Source organism: Erpetoichthys calabaricus, chromosome 2, assembly GCF_900747795.2.
Source record: "Erpetoichthys calabaricus chromosome 2, fErpCal1.3, whole genome shotgun sequence".
NCBI lineage: Eukaryota > Metazoa > Chordata > Cladistia > Polypteriformes > Polypteridae > Erpetoichthys > Erpetoichthys calabaricus.
In genome coordinates this window covers 146034088-146059549 of record NC_041395.2, presented here as the reverse complement: position 1 = coordinate 146059549, position 25462 = coordinate 146034088, and the positions used below count along the sequence as shown (strand labels likewise).

At 37.2% G+C, this 25462-nt stretch overlaps 2 protein-coding genes across 9 annotated transcripts in view; one reads left to right on the top strand and one right to left on the bottom strand.

Annotated features, from left to right (window-relative positions):
- mcf2l2 (MCF.2 cell line derived transforming sequence-like 2) overlaps positions 1-25462 on the top strand; it is a 399475-nt gene that overhangs the window by 231258 nt on the left and 142755 nt on the right. The window lies entirely within an intron of this gene.
- Positions 55-25462, bottom strand: part of b3gnt5a (UDP-GlcNAc:betaGal beta-1,3-N-acetylglucosaminyltransferase 5a) — a 36941-nt gene continuing 11533 nt past the window's right edge. For both annotated transcript variants that reach the window (XM_028794599.2, XM_028794600.2), the window contains exon 2: positions 55-3688. In XM_028794599.2, coding sequence (XP_028650432.1) covers positions 2271-3482 — 1212 coding nt within the window. In that variant the 5' untranslated portion in view covers positions 3483-3688 and the 3' untranslated portion in view covers positions 55-2270. The remainder of the gene's footprint in view (positions 3689-25462) is intronic.

Sequence of the window (25462 nt, the reverse complement as noted above, 5' to 3'; positions counted from 1 at the left end):
ATATTTAGAGTCAAATGGGCTTAATTCACTGCACAAAAAAGGCACCAGAAGCACTTTTATATTTTAATTAACATTTTATATAAATTCATTCCAAGAAAAATTTGAGAACATTCAGTACACACAGTGCAGTCATATTTACAAAATAGTAATCATGTTCACTGTAAACATTTCTCAATAAAGCTGTCACATACTCAGAATGTCATATATATTAATTCTTTTAAAAAAGCTGAAATTTTATCCAGCAAACAAAGCATTCTGTACTTCAACAGCCAGTAGCATTCCATCTGTTTGACCTTTTTAAAAAAGTCTAAGAGCAGCATAACAATGAAAAATCAATGGACAAAATGGAGACAGGATTTCTGGAAAGAAATAGCCACTTGTCTCCTTCTGCTCTTGTGCCAATATTCTTTTCTCTGGGTATAACTCCAGCTACCCTGTGTTATTACTAACACTTTAAGGGGAATCTTCACTAGCTGTTCTCTAAATTAAGAAAACTGCTTCTGATGTCACTGGATATAGTGAGACTAATGAGGCATCTGAGGAAAACACAGCCATAAGAGATGGCAGAAAAAGAAACTAAAAATGGCAAAAGGCAGGCTACAGTACGGGTGCCCAAAGGTCTGGTTAAGAATAAGCTTTTTCCTCAGTGCAGTAATGATTTTATTTACCAAGACTAGTCTGAAGTGCCCTTGGAGCCTACATAATTCCTCAAGTCTACTTTGTACTGTAAGACTGAATTCATACAGCTTGTTTATTATTCATGTGGTAACGTTCATTGGCACCATTTTGTGTATAAAAGTAAACTGGAAAAATAATGATATAAGCAAGCACTACACTGAAGTTAAAAACTTTTCTACTTTATTACATGAAATGTTCACAAATTAAAATAAAAAGTGCTTTTCCTTAAAATAGCTGGCTTACTAGTAAATATGTCTATCTGAAATTATCTTGAGGTAAATATACATGCCAGAGATAAACAAGGCATACACAGTAAAAAAAAAAAATCCGGCAATGACTACTTCTGTGACTCACAAGGGAAAATGTGCGCTCATCAGTTTTACAGACAATATTGAACGTCAAAAAATTATCCTGGCCATCTTCCACTGCTTATGTCAGTATTTACTAAGAATACTGGAGAGTCTGGAAAATTGCCATTTTATTAGCCAAATTACAGTACATATTTAAGTTGTGTGCAAACAATCTTACAATTTATTTTTGATTTAATAAATTTGACTACTTTAATAGCATGGACATTAGTATGTTAAAAGTACAGACTGTAGTTAAGATGTTTTAACAAAATGTAACTAAATATTTCCTTTTCTTAAACTAAGGGCAGATTGTAAAATTATGCTGAAAAAATTAAAACGACTACTGAAACAAAAGTGGAAGGCGGAAAAAAAAAATCTGTTTGACTGTTCTTAATAATACAAGGTTTAAAGTCACCAATGTATGTTGAGTATGAAAATTCAGATTAGAGAATTAAAAGTAGATGTTGGTACAAAACTAAATACAGATCAGCGTGGTGGGTTAATGTTTTTTTCTATCTGCTAGAAGTACAGTCTTGGAAAAACAATGCAAAGTAAACATTTGCCTCAGTTAAGCTTACTTTTGTTAAATAAAAACAGAAATAGATGCTCTACAGACATGGTATATAAGATAAAAAAACACCCTTCTGGCCATGCTGTTAACATACCTAAGAGCTTCTTACATCAAAAGCACAATCTGCCATTTTTGACTTTTCCATTTTTTTTTTTTATGCCCAGCTAAAATCTGAGCACACATAATAATACTGCTTGTGATATACATATAATACCTTTAAAGTCTTTTTTAAAATAATAAACATTTTATTGAAGTTCATACAGAAAATTTCTTCCACAGTCAATCAATAATGCATTACTTTAGTGAATGTGGACAACAGCTTGAAGAGTTTTTCCTTTTTGTTTTTAAATTTTCACATCACTGTTCATGCTTTACCAACTGCTTCACTAGAAATGTAATACTTCAGAGATCACAACATAGTACAGTAAGCAAGATGCATGTTTTTTCTGCTTGTACACAATAATAAAAATCCAACCTTGGTTACGATGATATTAGCAGCACCGAAATTTAAATGCGCTAATGGCTAGTTGGCAAAATAGAATGTAGTATATTTTTGATGTTTTGCTCTCTTGTGCACTTTTCGCTTCAGTTAAAAATAAAGACACCAAAAATAAGTTAAAAAATAAGTTCTGTAGCACACGTACAATGTTAAGCATACATAACTACCATTTCTAGGAAAAGGCAGCACTGCAGGGATAAGTGTCCACATACTTCGGTTTACAAAGAAGAAAAACTTTGATTATTGTGCAGTATAGCTTTCCTAGAATTCCTGAGGATAGTCTTCTGACCTTTGGATGAGTTGCCTCTTTCCAGAGGTGGTAAATATCTTTTACATGTCCATGTGAAGTCATCATTTGGTTGTAGATACATGGATGATAGGGAGCCCTGCCTTCTCCAGAGAAATACACATGGTATTGTGGGATCACGCCTACTTTACGAGCACACATCCCCATAAAAACATCATCAATGTAGAGTGTAGTATTAATTGTCAGAGAAGCTCTGTATACTTTACTAGCTACATCTCCTGAAAAAACATAAGCAGCACCTGCAGTGTAATCTGGATAAGCAGCCCACTGGTACATTTCATAGGGAACATAGTATTTGCTTTCTTTCCTTCTAATTGGAGGAGCACCTCGATGAACACGTCCAATCCAGAAATCCTGGATACCTCTTCCATCCAACTCTTGGAGGTATTGTACCAAATTTGGCATGTGTATAAAGATATCATCATCTGCTGACATGACAAACTTGGCATGACTACAATACAGGTGAGCCCACTCAAACTGCATTTTTAATTTAAGCGTCAAATTGTGGAAATCATCAATAAAGTCCTGTTGTACAAGGTCATGAAAAGCTTTGTCTTCTCTTAGCAGTTGATTCTGGAACAAAAGTCCATTATATTGATTCAAATGAGTCCCCAAGGCAAAAATAATTTTGACATTAGCTTTCAGCTCTGTCTGTATGTAAGTTTCATTTCCCCATGTAGACCGGATGGCAACCCTTCTTTCACTGTTCTCTGGAGATGTCTTCACAAACAAAAGCAAGAGCACTTTCTGGTTCTTACATTTGTCTTTGTGATTGATTAAGTATTGGTATTTGGCCAAACCATTCAAATCTGCTTTACTAAGAGAAAGACTTTCATTTAGAAATTCATAACTGTTCACAAGGTATCGGTAAGAGTAGGATTTCATGTGGCTCACAACACCATTATCAAATTGTTCCCAATAAATCATCAAAAGTGAAAATAAAAAGCAGGTCATTATCAGTTGTAAAAACTGGCATTTTTTTATTCGCCTGGCACTCAGAAACATTCTGCAGTCTTTCTTAACTCTTTGACTACCACTGTCAGGTACAGTGGAAATAATCAAACAGAAAGACTGCATTCAACAGGCAAATATTTCTGGTTGTTCTTAGTTCTGTCATAATGCTCCATGAACAGGTGCAAAATATACCCAGGTATGTTTGACTGGCATATTTTAAAAACTGTAAGGAAAATCAGTAGTTAAAAAGGATGGAAGCTTCATTCAGTTTTGATGGACTTGCTCTTCATTTTCTGTAAATGACCATTTGCTTTTGGACACTTGACTATCTGCAAAATAAAAAATGGGACAGTGCATTAAAGGATGACACCAAATTTATATAATTTTGTTATGCCACCTGCATCATATATGGCAAGTTAATTTTGTTACCTGATAGACCACTGCACTGCCTAAGAGGTGGTTTCTCTGTTCAGAAAATGAGTGTGTTACATGATGAAAAGCTTTGCAAATATACATTTATTGTTAAGTTTTTTGGGTTTTTTTTTGTATTTAATTAATGATTCTATATATAAATGTACTGCCAATTTTGTCCTCTTGCAAAAGATCATCCATGTTAATCAAGTATGTGTACTTATGACAGACAACAGGGAGAAAGGTTTGTTATCTTTAGGTTGTATAGGTAAACAAAGATGTGGGAAACCGCTATATGAAATTAAAAATTTCATTGAGAATTTTGATTATGGCCATAAAGATGTGATGATAGTACTTCCATGTCCTGTTTCTGATTAAATTTTCTTTTTTGTCTTGAACATCTGTAATTAAATTTTCCCTTAGAGACATTCAAAAGTATTCTTTTGCCAACACATTGAGTCTTAATCATTTATTAATGCTTTCATTGAAAGAAAAATAATTTCCTTGTTTTATCTTTATATGGCCATGTCATAGCTACCTCTTCATCAATGTTTATATTGTTCAGTGTATGAAAAAAATAAAAAAAAAATAAATAAAATTAAGGGACTTATATTTAAGAGTAGGGCAGGGCAGTGATGGGTAGTAGGGGTCAATTGCATTTTAGTTTTTACCTAATGTTTATCCAATTAAAACCTTGACCTATGTTATTGAAAGTTACCAGGTTGTTGAAGGAATGATCAATAACACGTATTACAGTCTGCAGGAAGGATAATAATGTTTGCAAGAAGAATACACAATTCCATTTCCATTCCAAATACACTACCATTTCTTGAAATCCTTATGACATCCATAAGTGCATATCACAGCTTCTGTATACACAGGAGAGGTAACTCCACATCAGCCTTTTGAGTTATCTCATTTCTCTCTCCACAAACTCTGCCTATGATCTGTGTAAAAGTATCTGGCCTTTGTTAATATTAAGAGCTTAAAGAAATGTGGCTTAAGTATATAAATAAAATGTCTTTTTTAAGAAACTTATTTTGCTATGATCAAAAAAACAGATTTCAGTAGAACATTCCTCTAAACACAGTTAAGAACTTGTATGACCAATTTTCAAGAAGGATTGAAGCTGTTTTACAAACAATGGGTGGCCCTGCTTCTTATTAGGACCTTGATATTAACATATTGCTAACTGTTGCTGTTATTTTATCCATCTCTGCACTAGCAAATTATCTTCTATTGTCCTATTTTAATAACAATTTTTGTATGAAACTGTCATCCATTATTAAGGTTGTGACACTGAAATGAAACAACCATAAAATGTCAAACACAGTGTGGTTCTCAATACCAATAAAAGTTCAACAGTGTTAATTAGCCACAGTTCCTGATCACCCACACCCATTCTTTATAGATTTTAATGTTTTTCCTTGCAGAGTTTCACTGAAATTGAAGTCAGATGAACAATTATTGCAAGGGAGCGAGATAAGCAAAAAAGGTTTGCTTAAAGTTTTGCACCCTTTTACTTTAAGGAAAAGTGTGAAGTTACGAGCACTATGGCTCTCGGACAAATGTGACAAGAATGTTTGTTTATATATTTTTAATACATGAGATAATTTGGCAGACACACCTCTAGGCTCAATTTAAAAACCTGAAAAAGTCTGACTGTAAAGGTTCCCCACAATACCAACACCAGCCTTTCAGTCCCGTATTGATGCTGGAACCAGATTACTCACTTATTTGCAATGCAGAGATCAGGAAGAACCATGTAATAAGAAGATAACTAGAGTTTAGAAGAGCAAGACTTGGCTGTAGTCGTGCCCTTTGTTCTTCTATTGCCACTGTACTGAGGCAACAAGAGAACAGAAGAGTAAAACAGGAGAAAGATACAGTGTAAGGAAGAAATAACTATAAAGAGAAGCAAGGAACAAGATCAGAAATGAAAGACCTTGATGAAGAAACCATATGTGAAATATAAGAAGAAAAATCACTAAGGGAATTTAGAGAGCAAAAATGGCAGTAGAGGTGAAGTGCCAGACCCACAGTACAACACTTTCTGACTATAAAATACAGGTAATGTACAAAATGAAACTGGACATGTGTTTCAAGGAAAGTGGGAGAGGATGTGCAATCACTGAACCATACAGAGTACAGTGGCAAAGGCCTCTTTATGTACAGGCCTAGAATGTAGAGATAGGTAGCAAGATAAATCAACATGAGGGTGAATCTAGACTGCAAATGATGGTACGGAGAATAAAATGATCATTAACTAGAGAGGATTAGCAGCTGCTACGAGCCAACCAAATTTAAATTAGAATTTAATCTACTATGTCAATAGGCAGAATGTGAGATACTTATTTGTCCTGGTGTGCCAGAACTGCAGTTTTTTTAAATAGATGACTACATTTTCATTATATTTTGCACAGACAAACGAGATGAACTTAATTAATAGCACCAGTAATCTATAATTTTAAAAAATATTTGTTTCGACCATTTGTCTCAGGCTGTGTTGATTATCTTATCACTTGGAAACTGAACTGAATTTTGACCACCAGCCAATCAAGCCCATGTCACGAAGACGTGGAATTTTAAATATGACTTGTCCAATGGAGCAGGAGGGAGAGAAGGAGAGAAGAAACAATGATGACCAAAAAGGATGTAAGAAGAGTGTGTAGGCGACATCAGAAGAGGAGACTAAGACATCTGTTTCACCTGACTGTCAGTGAAAGCATCTCATGAACAAGATGCTCGATCAAAAGCTGCCCACAGGATAGATTCCAATCCTTGACATTCTTCATATGATTTTTCTAAAGACTATATATATCCAGACTTTTTTTTTTGTTCTTTATTTCGTCTTATACGATTTTCTCGTATTAGAAATTTGTTAGTTTTCGCATACCCCTTGGGGTCAGAGCGCAGGGTCAGCCATTGTACAGCGCCCCTGGAGCAATTACAGGTTAAGGGTCTTGCTCAAGGGCCCAGCAGAGTAGGATCTCTTTTGGCAGTGACGGGGATTCGAACCGGCAACCTTCAGGATACCAGCGCAGATCCTTAGCCTCAGAGCCACCACTCCACTTTGCTATCTATATTTTCTTTTATACTTTTTTCCTACTGGTATTACTGTTCTTTGATCAATACCATGTTGCTTTTTAAATTTCTGTACCTTGTCTTTATATCTAGAGTGATTGAATTAATAAAGTAAATATTAACAGCACCTGGAGCAGTCAGAAGTTTGCCATACTCTCTGATCTGTGAGGTTTATCAGGCTGAGGAGGAGAGCTCCATCTGACAGAAGGAACAGCACGTAATATAAAACATCACTGGTTGATAAAATGGCCTATAGCCAAGGATGTTGAACCTTTGTATGGGTAAATATATTCTTGGAGACCATAGTTAGGTCTGAGATATATCCAAGACATTGTACATTGTTTGTCCCAATGATAAGTCTAACAAAGTGCCAGGGAGTGATGGGCTGTGTATGTGCTAGTCATACGACACTTGTGGGGTTATGAATGCTAAGAAGTAATGGGCTGTGTGTGCGTTATTCATACGACACTTTTGTGGTTAAGGTTTGTGTGTATATCTATATGTGTGTATGTTAATCGTTCTACGTGAGTGTAGACCAATCCAGTAATGAACTTTAAGTCGATGGTAATACCATGATAATACATACTGTACATCTAATAGTGAATTTACACACAAATCTGTATGAAAGCCAGTTATTAATTCAAAGTTTATTTAATTAGATTTGGTAATTATGAAGGCTAGTGAGGAGAACAGCAAAATCTTTCTCCCACCTATGTCCACCAGCAAGAAGAAAAATCTTCCAGCATTATCAGTGCCAGAGACAAGTGTATTGAAGCACAAATTGTATGGCACTAGAATGACCAGGTTGCTCTTATGCTCTTAATGTTTGAACTGAGAGCTTGAATGTTACATGAAGTAACAGTTTGGTTAGCCATAAAAGTTACAAAAAGTGAATGTGAATAAAAACACACTGAAAGAATAATAGAACAGGACAAAAATGGACTAACCATTCCAGAGTACCCCTCCCTCCTTAAGAGCAGCACATACACCGGGAATCTTATAAAGTGTTCCCATTCATAAACCCAAAGAAATTAAAACACATAAACTATAACAAACATCTTTCTAACGTCATCAGACCTACCCAAATGACCCACACATATTAAGTACATTAGTACCTTGCACAGGTGAGACTCAAACCACACCCTACCCTGGCTGCATCATCAGAAAACATTTAGGCAAAAAAGCACTATGGGACATGAAGTCCAAAAATGTAAAGGCCTGTAGCAAGTAGTAACATGACAATCTTCTTATATAATACACTACCGTGGTTGTTCGTTTGTCTGTCCGGGATTTTAAAATCACCTGTGGCTCGCAAACCGTTTCACCTATAGACCTGAATTTTTGTTCACATATACTACGTGACATCTACTATCCGCTTTCGGGGTGGTGATTTTTATTACTCTTTTTATTTTATTGTAGAATCAACTCTCTGCAGCGCACAGCAGTGCGGCCGTGCAGTGCATGCGTACGGGCACTGTTCTCATTCCCTACCTCCTTCGACGTCACTTCCCCTACCTCTTCATATGTTAAATCATTCTTTAGGCAGATTGAAGACTTAAGTGCCAGCTTAAGTGAATCAGTTTTAACGCGAAAAAGATGCTGACAGAAGAAGAGAAGAAGCGGGCCGCTAGAGTGGAGAAAAGAAGAGCTGCTCACGAAGCAGCAACCGCATCAACCTCTGAGCAAACAAATGCTAAACGTACAGAGAAAGAGCATGGAAACTAAAAGTCAAGTATATTCACGTGCAGTACGCAGTTACTGGTAAACAACTGACACATGTCAGATTGGACATAAAAGCTTCATATCACCTAATGACCAAGAGTTGACTTGTACAGTTTTTTGCAATTTGGAAAAATAGACACCAGCTCTACTACAAACAGTACTGAACTGTAAGTATATCCACACTTAAGTCTGAATGTAAAATAATAGCATCATCAAAACTGGAACCACAGGGTAGCATCAGCATAGGTTTAATGCAAAAAAGTTATTACAAGTCTTTAACCCTTTGAAACCAAAGGGAAAAATAACTCCACTTGAGCATACTTTGATATTATTGGCTATAAAGTTGATGGTAGTGTAAAGTATCACAACTGATTTATGTCCTCTAATTCAACATAAATTCATTTTTTCAGTTATGAACAGTACAATATAACATAAGTAAATATTAATGTAAAAGGGAAAAATACCAAAAGGAAATTTGCAATATTTTTGATTTTTCTAGTGAACGAACAACCAAAATGTACTGACCAACATAGGTTGGGAGCATGCACTGATAGAAAATTAAACTGAATGAAAAAAATATTCCACACAATTCACTTTATTAAAAGTTCCTGTAAGTTTCTGTTTTTATTTCTGATCAATTCTGTGCCAAATTCTTGTAACAGTGGGGGAAAAAAAAAAAAAAAAAAAAAGCCATGGCCTATAAGTAAAGACCATTTCCTTAAACATAAAAAGGTACAGCGGATGTGCATCTAGCTCTAAAAGTAAAATTTAGTTAATCACTTAGTAATGATATCTAAATTCAGATCCACTACCCTAGAAAAGACACACTTAGAACAGATAAAGTGTCTGTCTATCTATTAATCCTGAGGAAAATTTAAGTACCAGTAGACAAGAATTATACAAAGTTAGATATACACATTTAATTACACACTATACAAATAACATTAAGTACGTACACTTGGGTTGTAATCTTACAGTCCAATACAAGTAATGTAGATAATAATGCCAGGGCAATGGGAATTGTGCAAATAATATTACCACCAAGGTGACAGGGGGCACTGTTTCCGTGAGAGGCATTAGCTCTCTGGAAATGTGTTCTTTTATATTGCGGCGTTTTAATTAACCTGAATTATAAATTATTATAAATTAATAAGGTATTATCCCACCCAGCATGCAATGGCGGTTACAAGCTTACACGACAAGTTAGGATAATTCTAGCTCTTTATTGACGGTTTTACGCAGCATTACAAACACGAAGCTTAGGGCAGACATGTCAAGCCTGTGGGTAGCCTGACCTATGCAGCCTGCCATCTATTGTTGCCACGCTGAAAGGATTTTAGCCGGACAGCAGAAATAATCTTCTGCCCAGCCTCGGACGGAAGACATACTCTTCCGGCCGGAAGCTTCAAAGTGTTGGCCGTAGGTGTTCATCCTTATATTCAGTTGCTCCATGTGCAGGCTCTTGGCTCTGATCCAAACTAGGACAGGAAGGATTCCAGTCCCACCTTCAAAAAATACAGGAATAGCACAATGCCCATATACAGTTCCCATTCTCCCAACAAGGAAAGGTTTCTGTGCTGAGAGAAGACAGAAATATACACTAGTCTGTCTTTAGGCTGACTATTCAATTCTCCAGTTGTCTGTGGCTATCTAGGCCTGTGCTTGGCTCGGCAATTCTAAATGCTGCTGCTGTGTCCCTGTGTACCTATACTTGGTCTGCCTGTATGAATGAATCCATAACAGTGGGCACAGAGAACAGTGACATTAAACTTAAATAAAAAACACATAGTATAACAGGCACATAATAATAAAGTGATACTAAAGTGCTATAATGTTAAAGTAAAAATAAATTGACATGGCTAAAGCTGATAGGATAACATGTTTAGAGTGACACATTATGAAAAAAGGTTGTACAGTAGTGACCAAGTAGTGAGATATCAGATATAGCTAATATACCTTATGAGCAGAGAAACGGCATCAGACCCAGAACTCAAACACCATCCACCCGGTTTGGCAAGAGTTAAAGAGTCTAATGGCTCTGGGGACAAAAGATCTTTTGTATCTGTCCGTATTGCAGTTCTATAATAGCACCCTACCACTAAACAAACTCTTCTGCTTAATTATGGTTGTGTAAAGTGGGTGATTTTCATTGTCCATAATAGAGAGCAGCTTGCATAGCGTCCTCCTCTCTGCCACTGTCACCAGAGAGTCCATTTCCATGCCAACCACAGATCCTGCTCGCCTGATCAGCCTGTCAATGCAATCAGCATCTCTCTTCTTCAAGCTACCTCCCCAGCACACTACAGCATAGAAGAGAGTACTGGCTACCAATGAGTGATAGAACATCTGCAGGAGTTTATTACATATGCTATAGGAGCCCAGCCTCCTCAGAAAATATAGGCGACTTTGCCCCTTCCTGAACAGAGTCTTTGTGTTCTCTGACCAGTAGTCCTCCAGCCTGTGACTCAACTGCACTCCAAGGTATTTATAGGTCTTGACCCACTACACATCAACTCCTTCAATTGAGACTGGTCTCAGTGGTGGTCTAGACCTATGGTAGTACACGGTCAAGTATTCGTTTTAAAAGTGTTCAACAGCAGTTGGTTTCATCAACACCATCACACAAAGTCATTCACAAGACCCCTGTGCTCTTCCTCCTGTCCACCCCTGACACTGGTAGTGTAATCCGAGAACTTCTGCATGTGGCATGTCCCTGAATTATAGCTAAAGTCCAAAGTGTACAGTGTGAAGAGGAAAGGAGAAAGAACAGTCACTTGTGGAGGTCCTGTACTACTGATTACAGTCTATGAGGTTCAGTTTCCCCAGTCTGACAAACCGAGATCTGCCAGTGAGGTAATCTAAAATCCAGTTTACCAGTTGCAAGTCCACTCCAATCGTGTACAGCTTGTCCCTCACCAGGATGAGACATGAGATATTCATCAGCATGGGGACCAACGTCAGTTGGAGGCTCAGGATGAAGATGTGCCAGTTCAGCAGCATACACCCTTAGAAGTCTTGGACACACCTTATCTGCGCCAGTTTCCTTCCTGGGGCACAGCCTCCTCAGTTCTCCTCTAAACTGGTTAGCAGTGATGGTGTGAGAAACAGTGGGCAGAGAAGCAGGGAGAGACTGTTAGCACCTTCAGATGTGCTGGTGTGTGTGAGGGTGGGAGGGGTGGTGGAGGATCGAGGAGGGCTGCATGATTTATGCTTCCTGCTTGGGGGAAGGGTGGTGGCTTTAGCTATGTGGTAGTTCAAGCAGGAACATGACAGTCAAACTGGCTGTAGAAGAGACTGAACTAAGTTGCTCCTCTGCTGTTACAGCTGTTCCTTTGCTTATAGCCTGTGATGGTCTTCATACCATCCCACACCTCCCTGATGTTATTTTGCTGCAGCTCATGCTCTTTCTTCTTCCTGTAGGACTCCTTAGCCTCTCAAAGTCTAACCTTAAGATCCTTCTGTACATTCCTCAGTTCTATCTGGTCCTTGTTTATGAATGCTCTCTTCTTTTTGTTAACATCACTTGTAATCCAGAGCTTATTATTAGAGTAGCATAATTTTAACAGGAACAACAATGTACATACAGAAGTTCAGATAGTTTGTCACACAGTTTGTAACCCCCACACTGTCCTCTCCATGTGGTTCCTGCAAACCAGTAGACTTGAAATAGTCCCCAAGAGCATTTTCAGTTGACCATTTCCTGAAGCAGTGTGTAGTTGTGGGTAATCTTTGAATTAGAGGATTGTACTGAGGAGGAAAGGTTGGGAGTATGCGCTGAGTTCAGTATAGTATCACTGAAGCTGGCCGAAATAGGACAATGAAATTCTCTGGGTGTTGTGTCTGGAGTCTTGTGATGGTCGTGAGTATGACAATACAAGCCATCACTACACCCACCCATGGAGGAATGTAAAAAACAACTACAATGGTGTGAGAAAACTCCCTGGGCACATAGTCACCTACATCTAGAGCTCACAGTTCAATGTCCCAACAGCAGATTGTTTCCTTAACTGTTACATGCCCCACATTATACCATCTGATGTTAATAAACAGTGCAAGTCCCCCCACCTTTGCTTTTGCCACAGCGTTTAGCTTCTCCATCAGCTCTTACGGTTGTGATCCCCAGAATGTCAACACTCGCATCGGGAATGTTGTCAGTTACCCATGTCTCAATAAACTACACTCCCTATTTAACTAATGCTACTAGCTTGTCTGTCTTGTTAACAGAGAGTTTACAATTCCCATTACCACTGATGGAATAGATAGTTTATATTTCCTGCATTTGTTTGCAAGCTTCTCCCTTACCTTAGTGCCAGCCCCGCATCCCCAATATCTGCAACTCAGTTCTTTCAGAATAAGCTGCGCACTGCCAGGGCATCTGTTTGTTCAGAGTGTGAGTAAGTCTTCCTTTGTGTAAACAAAGTTTGTGCTGCTCACTCACTGCTCAAGTGACTCAGATGCAGAGGAATCTCCTTCTCCTCCTTTTGTGTATTATGTCTAGCAGTTCACTTAGTTGAAAATGCTATTGTTGAAATTTGGAAACAGATGAATCTGGTGACCCTTACATAACAAACTAGGGATTAGTTGAGCCTCCTGGGAGGGCAGTCTCACAATCAATATAATGGAGAAACTTCACTATTCAGGGCCTCTGACACAAAGACTTTTCATTAAAAACATATTCTATGGCATCTTTCATCCACTAGAGAGATATCACACAGAAACATACCAGTCCACAGCTTTATCAAAAATTGTATATTTTTCTCTTAGATGCTTGTTATGTAATTATTATTTCTTCAGTTTCTTTCCTCCAAATCCATTAATTTGGAAGTTTTGCAGTATGATCATCTATTGCCTGAATCTGATTGACATGGCAGCTCACTATGATCACCCATGCCCCAAACTCCTTTCTAATTTTGACAGTAAAATGCACCAATCTCTTCTTAAAAGCTGAGCTGTAAGGAATTTCTTATGACAATAAGCTGGTCTCCCACACATTTCTGCATGTCTTTGCTAAGGAGACCATTTTAGTCTTGCCAGCATCCTGCTTCAAGGAGGCCTTGTTGCAAAGAACTTTCTTTGCTGGACTGAAAACCTCAGAGACATTGATGGGAACTTCTGATGAAAGGTGAGTACAACAGACCTTTTGTGTTAAGACTTTCTGGAGAAATACACAGGAAAAAGTAAGTAGCCCCAGAGAGCTACCCTTACACATATCCTTTTACTACTTAGAGAAATGAATGCTCTTTAACTGATTTAAGACAGATAATTCACTAGTTTCCCCAAAATGGACGGTGTCTATGAAAAAAAATCAGTTAAAATAAGGCTTTGCAGATCACTGAGATGAAAAAAAAAATCCCTATCTTCAAAATTTGTAAGGGAAAAATGCTGTGGACTTAATATATTTTATTAGTAACTATGGGGGCTTGCCCCCTGCTCGCTTCACTCGCCCACCCCCAGGTTTGGTTAACCGGATATACAATTTAAAGAGATTGTTATTTTCATTTCATTCATTTTTTATTTCTTGATATTTGCCAGTAATAAAGCTGTAGTGAAAATGAGTTATTCCCCCTGCCCTCCCCTCCCCCCCCCGAGGCGCGCTATGCGCCAGCCACTTCGCATCTCTGCCTCTCGCGTTGTGAATTGGGGGGGTTAGGGCCTGAACGCACACTAAGGAGATCCGGTAGCTCCTCCGAAAACCCCCTCTTAAACGGTTATACAATGGGAAGCAAATACATTTTCTTACCTCCTCTATGCTCGATCATTTGGCTTGCTGCTGCTTGTGGCGTGCTGCATGATCTGCATGTCGCGCTGCGTGTCGATCATTTAAAAGCCTGTACAGCAGCTGTCCTTTTGTCTCACTTCCTTGTCTTGTGGGACGTTAAAGTGTCTCTGAGAAAATCACGTCTTGACCCAAGATTTTTTTTATTATAACAGAGAGATACATATTGTACCTCTAATAAAGAATAAGTAACTAAGACGCTGTCTTGAGAAATGTGTCCTTTAAGGGAGAAAGGGGTCACGAATAAAGGCTATGAACCACTAGAAGGAACTCTAATCTGGAGGCCCTACGGTAAAAATAGCAATATTATTGAATAACTTACACAAGGAAAATACCCCTCCCATTACAGTACGAAGAACTAATCTACATCTACATTTATCATGTTCTTTGTAGTAATTTAAATCAGAAACTTTTTTATTTATAGGGGCACTTTACATTAGCAGTAAATCTCAAAGTGCAACATAAAAAGATTAAACAAAGGCAAGGCAAGATAAAAACACAGATAAAACAACAATAATTATAGCATTCTTGTTAACATGCTTTCCTAAATAGAAAAGTCTTTAGTTGTCTTTTAAAACAGCCCACAATCTGCTGTGTTCTCAGGCTCTCTGGTAGGACATTCTAGAGCCGTGGAGTAGCGGCTGCAAAAAGGCTCGGTCACCCATTGTATGAAGTTTGGTCACAGGGGGACAAAGGCGATGGGTATTTGTAAAACAGAGGTTTCTTGTAGTGGATTGTAATATAAGGAGTTCTTTAAAATATTGTGGAGGATTTCCATGGATACACTGGTGAGTAAACAAACAGAGTTTGTATTCGATACGGAGATGGATAGGGAGCCAATGAAGTGACCGAAGGATTGGTGAGATATGTTCATATTTCCACACACTCATCAGGATTCTTGCAGCACTATTTTGAATTTGTTGGAGCTTTTGAAGGCTCTTGTTGGGTATCCCGATGAGGAGTGCATTACAATACAGTAATCCCTCACTATATCGCGCTTTGACTTTCGCGGCTTCACTCTATCGCGGATTTTATATGTAAGCATATTTAAATATATATCGCGGATTTTTTGCTGGTTCGCGGATTTCTGCGGACAATGGGTCTTGTAATTTCTGGTACATGCTTCCTCGGTTGGTTTGCCCAGTTGATTTCATATGAGGGACGCTATTGGCAGATGGCTGAGAAGCTACCCAACCAGAGCGCATATTACGTATTAAATAAAACTCCTCAAATATATTGTGAGCACGGGGGCTGTTCGTATCCCTAGAGGATACAGCTGCTCCTCAAAAAATGCTGAAAGATTACCTTCACATTGCTGCCATTCTTGCTGGGCTTACATGTGGCTGCTTTGTCAAGCGATATGCTTCCTGCACGGTGCTTCACATACTTAAAAGATCAAACAGCACGTATTGATTTTTGATTGTTTACTTTTCTCTCTCTCTTGCTCTGACATTCTCTGCTCCTGACAGAGGGGGTGTGAGCAGGGGGGCTGTTCGCACCCCTAGATGATACGGACACTCGTCTAAAAATGCTGAAAGATTATCTTCACATTGCTCCCTTCCGGCTTTGTCAAGCAACATGCTTCCCGCACGGTGCTTCGCATACTTCAAAGCTTGAATGGCACATATTGATTTTTGATTGTTTGTTTTTCTCTGTCTCTCTCACTCTCTCTGACATTCTCTGCTCCTGACGGAGGGGGTGTGAGCAGAGGGGCTGTTCGCACACTGGCCTAGAGGATACGGACGCTCCTCTAAAAAATGCTGAAAGACTACCTTCACATTGCTCTCTTCCTTGCAGCTGCTTTATACGGCGGTGCTTCGCATACTTAAAAGCCAAACGGCCCTATTGATTTTTGATTGTTTGCTTTTTTTTCCTCTGTCTCTCTGACATTCTCTGCTCCTGACACACACTCCTTTGAACAGGACGATATGTTTGCATTCTTTTAATTGTGAGACGGAACTGTCATCTCTGTCTTGTCATGGACCACAGTTTAAACTTTTGAAAAAGAGACAAATGTTTGTTTGCAGTGTTTGAATAAAGTTCCTGTCTCTCCACAACCTCCTGTGTTTCTGTGCAAATCTGTGACAATATAAAAATAACCATATAAACATATGGTTTCTACTTCGCGGATTTTCACCTTTCGCGGGGGGTTCTGGAACGCAACCCCCGCGATCGAGGAGGGATTACTGTAGTCCAGTCTGGATGAGACAAAGGCATGAACCAGCTTTTCAGCATCACAGAGGGAGAGGTAGGGATGGAGTTTGGCTATGTTTCGGAGATGAAGGAATGCAATTTTACAAAGGTGATGGATATGTATATCAAATGACAGATTTTAATATGAACTACGCAACAAGTCACCAACAAGATATACCCTTCTTAAACACCAGGGATACACTGTAAAAAGTTTGTTTAAATGTTCATCACATCTCTCACAGGTGCTAAACAACAGGGAACACTCTAGCTGAAAAGTAATGTTTACATTACTTATACAGCAAGGATCAGTTTTACTAAATGTAAATGCAATATCTGCCAGATTTTTATAATTTCTAATACATATTTTTGAAGGTAGTCTACATGTAAAACATTATTAAACAGCACCACAATGTATTGCATATATCTCTTAAATAAGGAAAACAGAAAAGCATACTTTTGTGAAATGCTGCAGACAAATGAGGAAAACACTTACGCATTGTCTATGTAGTGTTATAAATTCCACAATAGTGTTGATACTTAACTGAGAGTTAACATAATTTTCATTATGTTCTAACTTGAGTTTATATTGGGCATTAGTTTTAGGTAAATGATGAAAATTTCCAGCTCCACCAGCTCCTCTACAAGGCCTTCTCTCCACTGTGCGTTCCTGTATGCAATGACTATTATAATCATGGCTTCTGGGAACACCTGCTGTGGTGAATGTTACATGTAAGGTTGCCTTACATAAAAATTACTTGGGATAAGACACACAGTACACAGCATATTTAAGAAAGTGCAAAAACATATTTGAATACTTTACTGCAATCTCTCAAACTCAAACAAAAATAATTACTTCCTAACATACAGTACATCATTTGGATATTATTCAAGCAGTGGAAAAGGTTGATTAATCTATTATTGCAACAGTCTTGAAAACTAGAAACTTCCTTCCTCATTTCAGTCATATATTTTTTTTCTTTTGTAATTAATAAATACATTTACATTTAGTAAGTTTGCAATGTATTTCTCATTTGGCTCACCTTTGGAGCGAGTTGGAGAATAAAGGCACAATTTAAACAGAAATGATTATACACATTACAATTTTTAGTGGTTTAGAAAGTCAATCCATGCCACCGAATCATTGTTTTTTTGACCCCTAAAAAACCTGTCTGCATTCCAGTTTTTAAAAAATATAGTATATATAATCAAATTATGACAAAGCTCTGTACTTGTAATGCACCTTGGAACGGTGTTAATTAAAAGGAGCTACAGCATATATAAAATAAGAAATGGCTTTGTGTGTATAACTGATTAGCTGATTAAAAATTGCAAATATACATAAGAAAATAATGAGTGATAATTTTCTGTGTAGATATTAATATTATTTCTGTGCTTGCTAGCAAATGGCTATGTATATTATAAAGGCAAACCAAAACCCGAAACTGTTTACCATTGTGCTAATGTTCCATTTTAATCATTCACAGTAAAATGCTGCAAAGCACAGCTTTTAGTACAGGTCCAGATTATTAAATTTAGGTAATTTACATTTTCAAAGAATAAGTGCTTAATGGCTAAAACATACAAAATAAATTGATTCTGCATACTGCTTATTGTATTTATGCCTGCGGTTACCACAGTTCTGCTAAAGACTGTAAATGTTATTTAAGGTTTTTTATCTTTCTATAAATGTGAGGTACCATATAAATAAAAATGTATTTTGTATTTCTGTGCATATGAAAAGCTTAAGAGAAAAAATGTGCTACTTACTTATACTACACTTATCATGAAATCATTATGTATGAGTGCAAAATACTTGCTTCAAGAATGCCGTAATATCAGTCTTCCAGAAATGTAACAGGATAATTCACATCCTAAACCATCCAGACTCAGAGTAGTTTATAGTTGTACATTACTTCATCTGTACAAGTGATTCCTGATGCTATACAACTGTCTTCAGTAATGTATAGGTGGCTTCGTCTAAATATACTGTATATTATTTGCAACAACTTTTCAGTCATGTGTTCACACTCCAAACCACACACTGACTGTATAGATTCAGAAAAATCAACTTCTCACATATTCACATGAATTTCATCCCATATCCTAAATATGTACATGTTAGAGGTGATTGCATGGCTCAAAAATTGTCCACTCCCTAATCATACATCATACATTCAGTGACAGTTCAATATATAGCTTTAGCATGATGACAAAAAGAAACATCACTTACTGTCAGGTGGGTTGGAGCTAAAAGTGCCCGTAAGGAAATCACATAAAAGCATGGTCGTAATTAAAAACAAATCAACTGCACGATCTAAATGCAAGGATTTCACCCTTCATAGAAATGCTTCTGTTGCACAATGACAAGTTAAAGCAGCTCAGGTGTCAGATACTTTCAGTTCCACAAGCAATGACCAATGCCAACAAGACTAAAAATATTTCTTGCCCAAATACAATTGTGGTTGCATTTCTGTCCAATTTAGTTGAGGAGTCAACTGGAAGCCAATAATAATCACTGCTGAACATCATAAATTACACCTTTATCCATTAATTTTCCAAATCAGTCTTTTCCATTACAGCATGACAAGGAAGCAGAGCCTACTCTGGGAGTATCAGACACAACACAGGAATCCGTACTACAAGGGATCCCAGTCAAGTACAGGTAGTGCTGGGTGGTATGACCAAAATTCAAAATTACAGTATTTTTTCAAAATTATGCCGGTTTCACTGTATTCAATGGTATTTTTTTCCCCATGCATGAATGGATGTTAACCACATTTTCCACTGCAGTTACTGCAGTAGACTGGCTAAGAATAACCTATTCCACTGTCATGATCATTGTACAGTGTATAAAATGACACACAAGTATTAATACAGGTTTGCATGGCCCCATGAAGTGATAATTTTCAAGGGGGTGGCACTAATGAAGAGAAGGAATCACACTGCATGACAGATGCAGTCAAAATATAGAACCTTTTTATTTGAACAAATTTTGGAAACAACTTAAACTATAATTTTGACAACATATTTTCAACCATCTAAAGAGGCATTTAGACTTAGTAAAATATCCAGAGGTGCTTGTCAAAAGTTGTATTGCACTGAATAAAAAGGAATAAATACCAACTACACTTTCTGTTAATGTTAATAATCTCTGTCCACTGACACATTAAAGTGACTTTTTAAACAACTTTACCACCATTAAACTGCATAATATTTAAACTAATAGATAATAACAATAAAATAAATAATACTGCAACTTCCAGTAATAATACTATTACTTCAAGACTTTCAAGCCCAGGTGCATTACACAGTATTCACCAAATAAAAATAAAATAAAATAAAACAAGTGCAACTTAGTGATGATATCTTTACCAACCATTATTAAGGCAAACTGCATTAATATGGACCTTGGTTCAAGTCAAGCTATATGCATAAATAAAACTGCAACTTGCATTTATAATGCTATTTGTGGTATAGCCCTACGGAAGCGTATTAAGGCCACGGTGAAGGAAAAAAACTACAGACATAGTAAAGAAAAAAAAATATATGTTGAAAATAAAGCCGTAATGATGTTTAATTATGCCATCCATTCAGGGTTGCGCCCATCCCAGCCTGCATTGCATGTGAGGCAGGAGCAAATCCTGAACAGGGTGCCAGCACATCGCAGAGTGAATACGAGCAATACACTAGCAGGGTCAATATAGCATAACAAAACCCCACATCCTACATGACTTTGAAAGGAAACTGAAGCACGCCAAGTAAACCCACCAGAAAAATATGCAAATTCAAGGCAGTGCAACCTCCACGCCACCGTGCCCCCACATGATTAATACATGCTTGAATGCATTTCATCATGAAAATGATATCAAGTATTTATCTTAGCATTCTAAATGTTCAGGGAGCAGGAATATCATGAAATTAATGTATTCTGTGTGGTGATCGCTGCCTGCGCCTCCTCTTAGTGCAAGAGGAAGTCAGTTTAAGAATCACATAGTGATTAACATGGCTCGGGAAACATTTAACACAAAGCATTTAATGTGCTACATAACTTATAATGGGGTTTGAGAAAATCTAGTAAATTAAATATTCATGTTAAGATTAAGTGTAGTTTACGATGTTCTACTTTAATTACAAATTACGAGAATAAAGTAGAAATGTAGAGAATAAAGTCAACATGTCGTCACACTATTACACAGTACCCAGGTATATTACACAGTATTGAAAAAAAATAAAGCAAGCACAACTTGGCTTGCAGTATTATTCAGTAGTACAGAAACAGTATTCACACATTTGAACATAATGGTCCACATCCGACCTTTTAAAATCAAAGTATCTCCAGACAACAGACATGGCTCCTTGTTTCGGCAAAAGTTCTTCTGTGTCATCGTGTTCAATTTTATCGTCTGCTACTGCTTCAGTTTCAGAATGTTCTCTGTCCATTTTCACAGTTCAATACTTCCACTAACGCATGTACTCCGTTGCATGTGTGTTTAGTGGTGCAGCAGTGAAAAAGGTCCCCCCTTAAACAGTTTCCTGCTGCTCCACGTTCCGAACATTGTTTAGGCTATTTAAACCGGTGTTGCAGTATAAGAAAAAATCCATATCATAACAAAAATAAAAAACGTTTTTGGTATGAACCGGTATACCACCCGGCACTAAGTACAGGACAATTAAAGTATAAAATAAACACAAAACAATAACAAAAGAGAGTGCATGATTTTCAATCTAGAACTTAGTGTCCACCTTGTTATATAAAAGTACCGGTACATTTATTAGTGATTTAAAGTGATAGGTTATTAAATGCAATTAAACTCCTTTATAAATTATTCACTTATAAAGTCCACAATAAAGAGTTATCCATTTAAGGAAAACGGTCTTGGCCAACAGCAAGAAGACAAGAGGGGTCTCTCTTTGAACTGCCTTTCCCAAGGTTTCTTCCATTTTTTCCCTACAAGGTTTTTTTTTGGGAGTTTTTCCTTGTCTTCTTAGAGAGTCAAGGCTGGGGGGCTATCAAGAGGCAGGGCCTGTTAAAGCCCATTGTGGCACTTCCTGTGTGATTTTGGGCTATACAAAAATAAACTGTATTGTATTGTATTGTATATTCAATGTTAACCTGCAAAAGTAACATTTACCTATTTCAGGGGTCACACGCTAAATTCTTGATATTGTTTTAGGCAGTTTCACATCTAGAAACCACTTTTTCCATAATTAGATAGCCTGGCTATAAGCCTTCACAATTTTCTATTACAATTGCAGCACTTAATGCACAGGTGCTTATTCTTTATTTATATATCATCATTGTTTTAGCAACTCCTTTACAGTTCTGATCTCTTAGTTACTTCTTTTTTAACCAATTAAAAATGAACTTGGTTCCATTTGCACCTGTATGTGTGTTCATTGTGTATTAGTTTTTTGCATGAAGTATTTAGAGCGAGGAAAAGCTGAAAGAATGAGAGGTACAAGACCATTGAATTTAAAAATAGATTTTATTTTCATTTGTGATTCAGTAAAATGAACAAATGAAAATCAACATTTCTATTAGACATGAGACTACAATAGCTACTGTGCCTTGAAAACTTGAATGGAGCATGCAGTCAGTGCAATTATTTCACATTACAGTTCCATGTCTAATACTGAAATTAAAAAAGATTGAAAGTTAAACATTTACAAAATGTTCTAAAATGCTGTCACAGTTTAGTTCCATTCAAAGAAAGTAAGCTGATAAATTTCTGCGAATAATTTTTGCCTTCCAAGTGATGTGTGTCAGTTATGCTTGCAGGTGCCACTTCAAAGATGACACCCTGCAACAAGAAGGTACAAATTGCTCATATTATACCCACAAGGCAGTCAGAAAATATTTTAAAATGAAATGTAATGTTCAAAGTCCCTCCTTGATTTTCTCACTCTATAACACTTCTTCATGGCTCACAAATGAAAATAAACAACCAAAAGTACCGGGCATACATGAAAAGTAGATCAATTTCTTTTGTATGAGCAAAAATGATTACCCTGGAAAAGGCTATGCCTTGTAATGGTAAGGCACACAATGAGTAATGGTTGCCGTAGAATCTCAAAAATTATACATTTATGAAACTTGCATAGTGAACAGCACCTTAACTGTACCTCTTAAACAATAACATCATTTACATGCTTGCTTGCACTAGCAAGTGACATCAAATATACCATTCTATACATTTAAAACCCATTAAAAAAAAAAAAAAAAAAAAAAAAAAAAAGGAAGAAAAAAAACTGAAGTCTTCAAAAGAAAAAGGTGCCTCATCACTAAAAACAAGAAATTTACCATTGGAAAAACTAAAATAAATTTCATGTGCCCTATCTGAATGAGGTATTCTGGTTCTTCCTCCTTAAATGTAGTTATGTAGATGGTTTTACAGACTTGTTCTTGCAAAAGAATTATGAACTTGACATTTTCTATCAAACAACTTATTTATCCCCCATATAATACACTTCCTGCGGTGGGTTAGCACCCTGCCCAGGATTGGTTCCTGCCTTGTGCCCTGTGTTGGCTGGGATTGGCTCCAGCAGACCCCCGTGACCCTGTGTTTGGATTCAGCGGGTTGGAAAATGGATGGATAATACACTTCCCATTTAAACCAATTCATAGTTACAGGAAATCCAATGCTTTTCAAGTAGCATTAGGCGCAGGTCTGAAAGTAACCCTACTACTCACTAGAAGACACTGCAATGACTTTTTAAAAATTTTAATTTTAATTTTTTAATTTCTCCCGATAGGACTGCTTAGAAAAGTCACCACGGTTTGGAAAGGTGCCCACGTTTCCATGTTATATTACAATTTCTAAGACATGGGCTAAGGCCGGGTTTATACTTCACGCGACGTGACGCGAGCTCCAGTGGATGCAAGTGCTGTACTGTTTATACTTGTGCGCGTACTTTATGTAAAAGATTCCATCAGGTGGCAATGAGAGGTATCTTCACGATGAGAAAACGTTTGACTTCGCTGTGTTGTGAATTGCCTGAAACATCCATTAAATTACAAGGACACTTTGCCACAATATCTTTGAAAAGGATGCTTAATGATTACATCCATCAATCCAGGGATGCACCCATTCCAGCAAGCATCGGGTGCGAGACAGAAACAATCCTTGGATGTGGCATCAGCTCATTGCAAGATGAACATAAGCATACACATACACTAGCGTCATTTTAGCGTCACCAAATCCCCCAAACCTTCATGTGTTTGGAAAGAAACTGGAGCACACTGTGGAAACCCACCAGGAAAAGATGCAAACTCCAGGTAAGGAACACCAGGGACGTGACTCCCTGTGAGACAGCAGCGCTACCACTGTGCCACCCCCATATGTGTAATCTTTAACAGTATTCATTATTTAAATGAAGTTAACGACTTATCTATAAAATGTAACATACATACTTTAATGCATTTCATCATGAAACTGATATCAAGTATAAATCTAAGGATTCTAAATATGCAGAGAGCTGGAATATCATAAATTTAATGTGTTCTGTGTGGCAATTGCTGCTTGCCGCTGCTGTCAGGTCAGGAGGAAGCCCCAGAAGCATGTAACAATTGGCTGGGTCAGTTTTAAGATGACGAATACAACGTCTACTTTAATGATAAAATAATCTACGAGATTAAAGTGGACATTTCGAGATTAACGCCGAAATTTCCACTTAAATCACAAAATAGACCTTTTCACTATGTCTTTAATTTGTTTTCTCTGTGGCTCAAATACACCACCGCACATTTTGATGCTGTTGTGAAGGTGCACAAAAAAAAAAAAAAAAAAGATGGCACAGAAGATGGTATGTGAGACTTTTAAAATATATCATATCATCATTACGTTGGGGAATATGCAACGCTTGAATATAAAAGCACCACATATGCATTTGTATATCGGCATTTTGCTTCACCACATCTAACTTCATCAAACATTATAGCGTGCACATTGATCATGTAGGATCCACAAAGCGGCTTTTTGTCACATGTAGATAGTAAACAGAGACTCACGTTACAACTTGATCACACTGTGCTCCCCAACTTTTTGCTGGTACTACAACTCGCGCACGTGTCGCGTTAATTTGAGGACATGCTGTGTGGCAGCCATGATATGATGCGTGCATGTACACGTTCTGAGTGTGAAGTATAAACCAGCCCTTAGAGGAAGAATACTTTAAGCAATGCACAGAGTATCCTTTTGCTCTCTCCTTGCCTACTCCCACCCTTCAAGTGTAGAGCAAAGTTTTATGTGATTGTGATTACAGATACTGTGGTTCTTGGACTTTATATATGTTATAAAGATTAACAGCTATGTTCTGGTTGATCACAATTTAAAAAAAGAAAAAAAAGACCTTTCTGCAACTTTTTTTCAGTATGACTGTGTTAGTGAGAGGAGGAGTAAACTATCATTTAACTTTTAAAATTGTTCCTACAGTCATATTAGAACCCACAGTATAAATGCTTCTGTTGATCAATCATAGTGAAAAAATCATGGTTCGATTCTGCTGTATAGGTAAATCAACAATATTCAAAGAAAAGTGCACAGGATTTAAAGCCAAGATAGCTTAACTGTAAATTCTCAAGGCACCTACAGATGAAAAGTCTTTTTGTTTAATTTTGAAGTAATATTCTAGAGGGAGACTTGAATAATTGGAAAAAATGCAGAACAGTAAATACCTTCAGCAAATAACAGGATAAGAAAGAAACAGCTGAGGACAATGCAAACATTTATAATCTGTGTTGATTAATATGATTCTTAAAGTAATTAGAGTGCCAGCATCTGACCACTACATAAAAGTAATGAATTTTTTAAAATAGTTTCTTACTTAAGCACACTTCACATTGCATCATTATTACTGATACTTTTCAAATCTGAGATGGGATCAGGCAGGCACTAAAAAGCTTTAAGAGTTTCTATTT